At 42.0% G+C, this 12,311-nt stretch overlaps 1 protein-coding gene across 3 annotated transcripts in view; it reads right to left on the bottom strand.

Moving 5' to 3' along the window:
* Positions 1 to 12,311, bottom strand: part of vav3a (vav guanine nucleotide exchange factor 3a) — a 94,243-nt gene that overhangs the window by 68,112 nt on the left and 13,820 nt on the right. For all 3 annotated transcript variants that reach the window (XM_084938931.1, XM_084938933.1, XM_084938932.1), the window contains exon 2: positions 8,150 to 8,266. In XM_084938931.1, the coding sequence (XP_084795057.1) occupies positions 8,150 to 8,266 (117 nt within the window). The remainder of the gene's footprint in view (positions 1 to 8,149; positions 8,267 to 12,311) is intronic.

The raw sequence follows: 12,311 nt of genomic DNA, 5'->3' as shown, positions 1-12,311 counted from the left end.
ACACTCTTTTTCCTCTCTGTGTCATAAACTCTCCCACATTCACACACACGCTTCCACTTCCAGGGGCCGGAGCCCGGTCACAGGAAGAGTGCGGGCTTGATAGAGCCTGTGGCAGAACAAAACTGAGGAGGTGGAGAGTGGTGGTGGGGGTGGTGGGGAGGAGTCCAATTGTCTAGGCCTGGCTCACCAGAGCACACTTACACAAAATATACTGTAGGCCTCGACAGGCTGGTTGGCACCAGGGGGCCACCATGGGTGGTTTGGATTTTAAAGGCATGAGTCAAAATGCAGCACATGCAGACAGATAGCAGTGCACATGCACCCTTACACCTGAAGGCAAATTTGAATATAGAAACAACCCCAGAGGGGTTCTGTGGTGACCGTTTCCTCTTCCTGTTTCCTGCTGCTTACTGAGACTTGAGATGAATCAGTCCTCGGAGGAGTCACTGTAGCATGCACGCAAATATAGAGGCACTCTCACACACTCGTATGCAAACACTACCACCTACACTATCAGGCATCTTTTTCCCTAATTCAACGTTAGAAGGCCAGTGTGGCTTTTCAAATGTCACAGAATTATTGTTTGAGGGCAAGTTTTAGCTTTTCTTTGAGGACGTTGGTAGCCGTGGTGATGAGTCTTAGCTTCTGCCTCACTCTGGCCATGTGAGTGCCGGCCTTCCCCGGTTTCATCTAATTGTCCACAAAAGCTATTACAGTGAGCCTCGTGCTTCCATTCTTCTCTTAATCAGCTTAATTGCAGACATTCAGTTGCCTCCCTGATATATTTAAAAGAAAGTCAAATATGATCATAGTGGAGTATAACCAAAAGCAAAGAAAGGGCTGTTGGGAAATCTGTGTATGTTTTGTCACCTGTGAGCTGACTAAATGAAAAATTTAATCCAAGGAACAATTTTCAATGCAGAAACTGGACAGAGCAACAAATTAAGCATATGTTGTCTTCAGCTCACACATCCATAACCAAAAGATCCCGAGTTCCCATGACAGCCTACTCTTCAGCTCCGTTTGTGTGTGCACAGAGTAAGGTGATGGTTGCCACAAGCTAAGACTTCAACTCAGCTCACACGGAGAGCTCCAACAGATGTCCACAATCATCAAGTTTTTTTCTTTCACACTCTGAAACAATCAAAGAGACAATCCATTCCTGCAGCCGGCAAGCAGAGCTGCAGGGGGGGGGGGGGGGGGGTTGGAGGGTCTTCAGAAAGACACGACTGGGCTCGGGCGGTTGGTGTGTGTGTGTGCGCGTGATGGGTTTTCTGTTTTTTGCACGAGTGCACGCGCTCATGCTTGAAGAAACCAGTTGTTATGAGAAGTGTGTTTCCAGTGAAATCAGCTGCCGTGCAGTCAGTCACCAGGAGTCCATGAATTATCCACAGAGCTTTCAGCAGGTTCTGTCAAATTGTTTTGGGGTTGACTTTAAACCCAAGTGCACAGCAAGTGAACCAAGGAAGCTTTTTCACACACGCTGGAACTCAAGGTAAACAAAAAGCACTGAATGGCCAACATTTCTCTGATAACAAGACTGTGGAGAATTCTCTGGAACACCTACTGAATTCAAAGGGATGTAGGATATGATATCAAACAGCATTTACAACAAGAACACTTTATACTTCGTGGTTAAAATGTTTGAGTCCTTGAGCCATTCACCTGTGTGAAGTTTCAGATATTTGTGGATGACACCCTTCATCTCTGAGCTAATTACAGCGAGCCAGGTACACAGATCTATGGATTGAGGATGAAGAACAGATTCTCTTCATGCACAAAGTCACTGCAGCACACCAAGAGCGGAAGGAGTATAAATTTTGCGGCTCCATTAAAAGTAGATGTGCCAGTCAGCCAGCATGCACAATGCAACTGGAATGCAGTGATTTTTAAAGTTAAGGCTTGCACATGCATGCTGTACGTTGAAATGTCCACCAGAGAAAGCTGTGGTCTCGAGCCGCCTGCCAATAAAATCTGATTAATTGCTTTTGCAGAGGTTTGGACCGGCTTCTCTCCCTGAAGGCCTCATTTAGCATTAAAAAAACACACAAAACAGCCATAAACCGAGCTCCTTTCTGTGTTACTGACATCTTTGTAACCTTTTGTTGTGTTATCACAAAGCAGAAAAGTCATTACACCATGATGGGAGAGAAGGCTACACTTTCAAAGCCAGACTAATTAGTCTGTTGTAGGTGGGTTCACTGCTCCGCGAGGCTGAGAGTTTAATTGCAGGTTTAATCGACTGACACCTACGACACCACCAACCTCCAACGCCATGCTGGAAAGATGTTAGCAACAACCCGCGAGGTATCTCTACCATATCTGGGGCGGAGAACAAAATAATGACCAGCAATTACTCTGATCATAACCTAATTGTAGCCTTTAAAATGTGCCTCCGAAGCAGTTGCGACTCACTGTTCCTGCAGCTCAGCCCTGTGGTGCAGAGATACAACCCTAGGATCCATTAGACATATGATATCTGACCACAGTGATCAGCAGTGCAGCTGAAGGACAAAGGAAATAGACAGAGAGGGAGAAATGATGGGGGGGAGGCTGGTCAGGAGATGCATCAGGCTTTAGTGGATTTCCACAGTTAAATTTATCACAGTCAACTGAGGAGGAAGACAGCAATCAATAACCCCTATCTCCCTGCTGTCCTCCAAGAAGGACAGTTGCTTTCAAGGGTCCAGACCTCTTTTAGACACCCCATCCAAAACAAAAAGAACAAAAAAAAGAAATAACCCAAAACAACCTGCATCATATTATATTTAAAAAAGAAAGAAAAGCTAGAAAGCCACTGTTAGAGCAGCGGACCCCAACCTTTTCTGCGCCACGGACCGGTTTATGCCTGACAATATTTTCACAGACCGGCCTTTAAGGTGTCGTGGATAAATACAACAAAATAAAACCCGTACAAAAAAAAAGATTTATTCATAACACACGGGAGAAGGGAAACCGAGTTAGCGATAAAAAATGACAATAAAAACGAATAAAAACCCTGAAAACCATAAATTTCACACCCGAGCCTCAACTCTCACGGCCTGGTACCAAACGGGTCCGTGACCCGGGGGTTGGGGATCGCTGTGTTAGAGGTTGATTCCTGACTGGATACCTGCTCCGTTGTAACCTCTTGCTGATATGCTCAAACTCAGCATCTACTGGTAGATTTATATTATATGAAGACGAAATCAAAACGGATGACCGTAGGACTGTGGAAACCTGGAAACCCTTGCCTGATTAATGAAACTAGAACGCGTAATGAAAACGCAGGGATCAGGAAGCAGATGAATGAGTCGGGCGCAGCTGTGAAAACAACAGCATGCAAGAGTAGTCACTCATTACCAGATGATTTACATGACACACAGCTAACAATATGCAGGTGTAGCATCTTCTGGCACATGCAAAGCTGTAGAAAATGGGATACAGTACATAATGGAGGGTTACTACACAGGGGTGGAGGCCTGAGCATCCACAAGTCATCCAGATGACCACAGAACCAAAAAAGCTTGGTCAGCGCAATACTCTTTAAAGACTGGAAACAAAAATCAACTAGCCAGCACTTCTTAAGCTACCGGTTGTTGCACGATCTTGTTTCCTTGACGTGTAAAAACTGAAGCTGAGAAAAAAAAAAGCGAGTCATTGGTTCCAGGATAAACTGCCTACCATGTGACTGTGTGAGCATGGAAAGATCCCGTCAGCACTTTGATTCTATCTAAAAAAAAAAACAAGTTGGAATTAGCAATAAAATAGAAATGAGACAATTAGTCACTGACAGAGATGATGATGGCAGTATGCGTTTTCATTCATTTAAAACTTTCCTAACATGTAAAACTTGCACACTAAGCACACAATGGCACATTTTTCCTATGATATGTAAGGAAAAGGTCTTTTTAAAAGCTCATGCATTTTGTGCACATCTTAGCACACAAAAGAGCTTGGAGACAAAACAATATTGTTTCAGGGTGTGTGCAACATAATCATTCTAGTGATGTCATCTGGGGCACATAAGCTTCAGGATGTATACATCACACTGATTACACCCATGTAATAGCTACGCTTTGTATTATTATACATTCAGTGGTAGGGATGGGTATCGAAAACCGGTTCTTGTTGAGAACCGGTTCCCACTGTTTCAATTCCTTGGAATTGTTTGCCATTTTTGCAAACGATTCCCTTATCGATTCCAGTCGCCCCAAATGACGTCACCACGTTGCGGAGCGTCATTTACCTGGCAGGAAACATGGCGGCTCAAACGCTCAAAAGTTTGGTTATACTTTACGAGAACGGATGACAACAGGGCAACTTGCAATACTTGCAAAGTAGATATTTCATTTAAGGGAGGAAACACTACGAATATGGAAAAGCATTTGCTCACAAAACACGCGATGACCTTAAATGAATGTCGTGTTTTTAATTCTGCTCCGGACTCGTGAATCTCAACCCAGCAGCAACGGTAACGTTTGCACGTCCTCTCCCGTTAATGCGGCAGGTAAATAATCAACTAACAGTGCATATTATGTTAGCGCGATCTGCCTTATTACAAAACCTGCCATTACTGTGCATTTAGGTGACCGTGATGAGAGAGACAGACAGAGTCTGGCTCAGATGCTGGCAGTTCTCGCTGCAGTCTACCGTTAGCATCTCCTTTCAGGCCAGGATAGACGAATGTCACCGAGCAGTGACTAAGTTTGTGGTCAAAGGCTTGCACCTATTTGCCACAGCAGATGCCCCGATTTTCGGTAAGTGAATGTGTTTAATTGTAGGCAGGGACATTACTGGATATTCTTGTGTAATTGCTACAGAATAATTTATGTTACACTTTGTTATTGCTACAGAAGAATATTTATTTTATTATTTTACATTTACTATTTTTTTTTCCTGGGGACCCTGTGACACCCATTGAAGAGCCGTAGGCTGGATCTCTTAAGATCTCACTGTTGGGTTTGTAGAGCCATGTTACTCCTAAATTTCTATCTTGTTCGAAGAGAAGATATAAAACAAAGTTCTAAGCTAATCGACCTTAGTGTTCACCTTTTTTAAAAAGAATCGATAAGAGAATCGATAAAGAATCGAATCGTTAAACAGAATCGAAAATGGAATCGGAATCGTGAAAATCTTATCAATACCCATCCCTATTCAGTGGACACACAGTATGGTAAAATGACTGTAACCCTTATAGTGAAACACACGTTGTGGATTCTTCGCCCACGCTGCCAAACACTTCCACAGATATAACAGTGAGGGGATATATCGCAGCTCTATTGCCCTAAATATCGCACACAGATCAACTCTGGAGCCCTCTCGCTCTTCCTCTCTGTCAGCCAGGTGTGTGTCAGTGTGTGCACGGCCTGCACATCCAAGTTTCTGTTCTCCCTGCAGAACCCACAAGCCCTCATGTGTCTACAAGACAGATGTTCAAACCAGATGTTCTTGCACCGAACAGAAAGGTCTGCAGACAGACCTGCTGCTTTTGTCTCTGTGACTCGCTGATATCACGGCGCTGTGCCGAGGCGAGTTCAAATTTCAAAAGCAGTTAGACAGATGTAGTTTTACAAATTAAACGCGCCCTTGATTTTCCTAGTCTGGTCATGTTTTCTAAGGATTTCTCCCTTTAATGCTCCTTCCCAGCTTCTAAAGTAGCAGAGTCAAGGACTTTAATACCTTTCAGATTACACAGTGCAACTGCTGAGATATTCCCAGCACAGACTCTATATCTAAGTCTATAAACTCTCAAATAAACAGGCCGGCTGATGTTTTATTCAGAAGCAGGCCGGCAGCTATTTTTAAAACAACAAAAAAATAAAATAAAATAAAAAAAACTGAAAAAGTCACGTAAATGGCAGCTTCGCTCATCCCCTGCCCGCCTCGCTCCATTAGCCTCTGCGGAGCCAGCCGAGCGAGGATTACCAACCAGCTTCCAGTCTAATTTCAGAGATGGTAGAGTCACTCAGGGCAAAGTGGGATTCACTCAAGAATCATCAAAGTTCTCCCTCCACCAACTGAAACCAGTGGAGAAAAATGCGGCCAAAATCAGACACCAGAATGATTCTCCAGCAGCAACACCCTGAACTTATTGTTTTCTATCTGACTCTATCAGTCTCTCACTGACAGGTTCTGTAAGCCATTGAAACTGTCACCATGCACCAAAAAAAGCTCTACATCATGTACTACTTCCAAATAAATAGTAGCAGCGGGTTAATGTGGCCAATATCAAAAAAGCTAATTCTATGTAAATCCTTCTATGTGAGAACATTTTAATTTCCTGTTTGAAAGCTTCTAACCAAATATAGTCATGTGAAATATAGTCACAGGACTCTCTACAGTATTGTAAAAAATAATTTCTACATGAGTTTGCACATCATCCTGGAGGGAACACAACCCACTCGTTACAGCATCGCCTCAGCTCGTTGAGGTTTGAGGCCATTCATTTAACAAATGTGGTGCTTGTACATCATCATGGCCAGATATCACCACTTCAGTCTCATCCGTACAAAGGATGTTGTTACAGAAGTCATGAGGCTTGTTCAGATTTTGATTTGCAAACATAAGCTGCGCTGCCACGTTCTTTATAGAGCGAAGAGGCTTTTTCTTGGTCATCTTTCAAAGCAAGCCATCCCTGTTCGGTCTTTTTCTAACTGTACTGTCATGAACATGAGGCTCTGACCTTATGGCGACTCTACTGGGACGTCCATTCCTGTAAAGATTGTGACACTGTGTTAACACACACAATGAGGGGTGATGATTTGGTATGAACGCTTCAGACCAACAAACTGCCAAGACCGCTTTATAGAGGTACTCACACTCACTGATGATCAGTTAATCGATCTGCTACTTAACCTCTTAATTCCTATGGAGTCAGTAAGGGTACACAGGACCTTATACAATCCTGTGAAACCGTTCTCTTTCACATTGCTGTAGCTAGCTAACCCAGAATAAAGACTAGAAACAAAACAGCTAGCATGGACCTGCCACCAAATCGTATCTGGTTAACACAGAACTGAAGCCCTGTACAAATCTGTGTTTATCCTATTAGAAGGACAGGAGTTAACATTTGAATAGTAAAATATGAGAATGTACAATTACAAGCATAAATCAAAAAATCCTGATATTCCTTAACATTTGTTTGTTTCTGAGAAGCAAGGATACAGATTTGTATTTGTATTTCGCTCTACCAGGAAATAAAGAAAGGAACATGCCTCAGTCCAAATATCTTTTAATTATAACTGACTTAATGAATGGTTGGCTTAATTTTCTCAGCTACTTAATTCAGTTTAGTACACCAGTTTAAAAACAAAAGCTAGAGAGAAGATGGAGAAGATCTTCATTATGTTCCAATAATTCAAAGCGAGCTGTGAAAGTGTAGCTGAAACACAGAGTTGAACTCTAACACAAGGTGAGCACTGAGTGTTGCTGCTGTGCTCTTCTGAAGTACCCCATTTTAACTTTTACCTCTCAAGTGTTGCCACCTGACCAGTGAGCTCGCAGTGCTCCAGTAGTTAGTGTTTCAGAGTAACTTTTCATTCCTGTCATCTTGTAAACACATCGTGTGCACCAAAATGCAGCAGCACCCTCTTTCTGCTCAAGCCTGGTATTTCTAAATTAACCTCCTGGGGACTTCCCGAGGGCTGCCGGAGAGCCGCAGACGCTTCCACAGCCCTGCGAGTGAAGACTGAGAGCCCTATCAAAGTAACGAACCGGAGGCCAGACGTTTAACCCCCCCCCCCCCCCCGTTTAACGTCTGCATGCTGACTTTTTTACTTTAATGAGAGGAAGCGATTAAAGTGCTGGGTCATGTTGCTGACTTCAGCTTTAGCTCGTGATTTGGGAGTGTGAAGCAAGCCAAACTGTGGCCTCAGACTGCATTTATTAGCACCTGTGATGGGAAAACCGGTGTCTTCTAATTACACTTCAGATGCTCTCACAAAGACCAAGTCTGCCTTTTAAGAAAGAAATCACTGAAAGACTAATAAAAATGTAGCTCCAAGTTGCGTGACTTAAAGACAAAGGCAAAAGTGGGTGTAACAGCACATTTGACTAATTCAGAACAGTCTTTGGGGACAGCTGGCGCACACAGCGAGGGTGGATGCAGGCTGCCGATGCCAAAGCCTCCGTCACGTTCTTTATCGGGCCTGTAGCAGTCGTGCCTTACCTTTCCAAAGTCCCTGACGTCAAAGAGGTCAAAGGCTTCAAAGAGCTCGCTTTTCTTCATGCCAAAGACGTCGCTGCACGCTGCCAGGAAAGTCCTGATGTTCTTCAGGCACAGGAACTGTGTCAGGGAGACAGAAAGGGTTCATGTGTCAGTGGCAGGACAATAAATTTACAGGCAGTATCGTGATGTTTCACTTTTCTTTCCAAATGGCTGCATGTCTGTGCGCGTGTCTTTATGACATCACCGTACAGTTTCTGCTTTTTGGATAGTGCTTGACAGCTTTCACTCTCGCTGTCAAATCAGGCCACGCAGTTTAGGACAATGGAGGGCCGCAGCTCTGAGAGAGGGGGGAAGCTGTGCTTAAAGGCGTCGTGTTTCACTAATATGATGTATCTGCTGTTGAAATAAGGCAGTGGGGCGCTGCATAATAAAGGAAAAGATAATTCAACAAAGAAGGGAGAGAAAGGCCGAGATCTTGGTTACTCCTCCCCATACAGTACATCGTCTCTGCTATCGTCATGTAAACGAAACAGAAATTTTAAGAAACGTCCTTATTATTGACTTATCAGTTGAATAGTTGGCTAACTGCACATGTCACATGTATACACTAATTATGTCATTGCATTATCTGGATCTCACAGTCTAAACTGAGTCAAAACCTCCATAAAGTTATGATTGTGATGTTTATCTTCAGCAAATTGCTGCACAAGCGCAAGTTAAAAGCTAAAATGCCAAGAGAAATTGGTTATTTCAAATACAATTTAAAAAGCAATGCTTCAAACACAGCTCATTAACAATCACCAAACATACAAGCTGGCTGGTTATAGTTGCTGCATTTCCAAATTCAAAAGTACATTACTAACATAACTCTTGTTCATTTGATAATATTGGGCGCACAGGCAAGTACATCTGTATATACTGTTGTGGTGTGTTTATGTTCAGCCTCCATTTCAGCTTTGGACAATGTGCTGCGTTAAATTAGTTTCAAAGTGGCTAAATGTTGAAAGATAGTTTGAGAAAGAGCTGAAAGACGTTACACTAGCGTTATTTATTTTTAAACTGAAGGTTTATTGTTTCCCTGGTATAAAGTTGGAAGTAAATAAGTACAAAAACTGAAGGAAACAGAAGCATTTATTGGTATTGGCACTAGCTATTGGAGCCAGACAATATTTAAATATTATCAGCTAATATTCGCTATTTGCCAATCTATCAGTATCAGCATTTATATTGTCCAATAGATTTATCTATATAAATTTATCTCTTTATATATATTATTCAGCATTAATCAATTAATCGATCAATTAACATTGATCCGCGTTAATGCATTAAAACGGGCTAATCCGCGTTAACGAGCAGATCAATCCATGTAAGGGCTTACTCAGCGATAACACGTTAATGTGGCTTAAACGCGTTAACACCATCATCACGGCTAACGTGATTAACAATTAACCCATCTGGAGCTCAGACTGATTCAAAATCCCTGAAATGTCTCTGTCAACGTATTTCGGGTAGTTTGTCCAAAGTTTGAGTTGAGTGCTTTAAAAATTTTAATCGCGTTAATCGTGATGGTGGCGTTAATGCATTTAAGCCGCATTTAAGCCACATTAACATCACGTTAACACTGCATTAACACTGACAACCCTATACATATATATATATATATTAGGGGTGCAACGATACTCGTATCGATATTGAACCGTTCGATACAGTGCTTTCGGTTTGGTAGGCATATGTATCGAACAATACAAAATTTTTAATTTATTTTATCAACTTTCCTTCTGACGATGCTGTCTGTGTTGAGCGCTCAGTGGATCTGCGCTCGACAGTGCAGCCTAGGCGGAGTAGTCGAACGCAGATTCACTGAGCGCAGGGCAAGCTAGCGAGACAGAAGTTAAGCTCTCCTTGCAACATGGCAAATTGAACCTCCCCCACCCTCATTCAGATCTGGCGTTTGGAACTATTTTGGTTTTCATGTGACGTATGACCCTGAAGGTAAGCGCGTCATGGACTAAAGTAAAACAGTATGTCGGATGTGCCACGCAATGCTCAATTACATTGGTGGGAACTAGTGCATTAGCGCAGTTTGCTCGTTAATGTGTTGACGCCGTCCATCCCCATGCACGGGGCGATCCACGGTAGCTATATATATATATATATATATATATATATATATATATATATATATATATATATATATATATATATGTGTGTGTGTATATATATATATATATACATATTTTGTCCACTAGAGGGCAATTTCCCAGTTGGCAACACGTGTTTGGAACGCCACAAATACAACAACCAGCTGATTCTAACAGAGTCAGATAGAGTGTGAACAAGTAAATAACCGTACATAGTAAATGTTAGGGAAATCTGTTTATGTATCATGTGTATGGAAAAGAATTATTGGCACATATATCGAAATATCACATTGTAAAATGACCAAATATCGGTATTGTTCTTAAAAATCCTATATCTGTTGGGCTCTACTAGGTATGGACAAAGTGTTGTTTTAAACCTCACCACCGGTACGCGTAACAGACATCTGTAACATCTGACGCCATTGTTTCATGGTTGTGTTGCCAACAGGGAGACTGTAGAGTGCCCTCTTGTGGACAAATTATGCAAACTCAACACTAGTTAGATCGATGAAGGGTGTTTCTTCCGTCTCTTTTTTACCCTTTTGTTTATTGAATATTACAGTCTGATAATGACAGATTAGCAAATAGCTGATTTGGTCTGACCACAGACTGAATGTGAATACTCTAAAGCTACTTTCAGCTGCTCTTTTATTCACAAGGTGTAACCATAGCATGTTTGATTTGGCTCTTCCTGATGCAGCCTAACGGAGATTTGTCTCTTCCGAGGACCAAACTGAGGATCTGAGGATTTCACCTCAAAAACTGCCACTATAGTAATTTTTCTGCTGAGCACAGACGTCTATTTTCCATACTAGGCAACAAGGTTATTAGCAGGCAAGCAGCACAATGCAAATACACTAATGAAGATGAAAAGAAACTCTTTCTGATCCTTAGAGCTTAATTACAGCTGAGGGTGCACGTTGACACATGAAAATTGAATCAAATGATCAATAAGTAACTCTACTAATAAACAAGGTCATTTACTGAGCATGCAAGTGTTTTGCTTCATCTGCAGCTTGAAACTTTTGCTAGTGATCTTAATGGAGTTCAGCCCAGAAACTGTTTATCCATATTATGTGGAACCACTGAAAAACACGGGTGGGGGGGTAAGGTCTAAAGTATTAAGTAAAAGACGTTTAACACTGTTTTTGTAGAACTGCTGGCACTAAGTGAGTGAAAGGGGGTGATGTCAACACACAGGGCTTAACCAGCATGCAGCATCCGCGACTTAGCATTCCTGTAGTTAATACAGGATGGAAGACAAAAAAAGGATGCTGATGTAAGAGATGTTTCTGAAAGTTCTGATTTTGTACTGGTTTTGGCCACACCACTATGCACCAAATTGCTGGGAACACTTTTTTGGTTGTTTGTTTGTTTTACATCCGAGCATTATTAGACGTGTTACGTGACAAAATGACACTTACATGATGGAACTATCAGTAAATCAATATTTACACGTCAGGTACAAAGACAACACAATATCACAGCCAACACAAAGTCACAACAGGAACGGCTGTGTGGTTTCGGCTTGTGCATTTGAGCAGTGACGACTTATGGTCAAACCAGGACAAAGGGATCAGAGTCTACAATGAATGTAGACAACTGAAAGCACTGCACTGCTGTGTATATATCAGCAGCTGAAGAAGTAAGATAGACTAACTTCATTGCCCAGCAGCACCGTCAGCTTTGTAAAATGTCTGAAAAATCTCAGGAGCATCTGAATTAGGGGCAGAAACACTCGGTTACTTTAGGTGACAGCCATGTTTAATTGCGTGGAAGCATTTTAGGAGAAATACAGCTTTTTTTTTTTAAAGGCCACGATCTTTCTATAGGTCCTTTTTTTTAGATTTGAGTATTTTAAAGGAGACTGTCTTCTTCTTTTTCTTCTTGGGTAACAGGTTCACAGGAAACAGATTTCATTCGCTGTTTCCTGTTTGCTAAACAGACCACATATATGAGTCCATACCTTTAGGCCTGACTGCAATCGTGTATGGCAACTTTTGGTAAACTAATTGAGTCAG

The sequence above is a fragment of the Perissodus microlepis genome, chromosome 9, assembly GCF_051167445.1.
Source record: "Perissodus microlepis isolate ML-2025 ecotype Zambia chromosome 9, ASM5116744v1, whole genome shotgun sequence".
In the NCBI taxonomy this organism is placed as follows: Eukaryota; Metazoa; Chordata; class Actinopteri; order Cichliformes; family Cichlidae; genus Perissodus; species Perissodus microlepis.
This window is presented reverse-complemented; position numbering and strand designations above follow the sequence as displayed.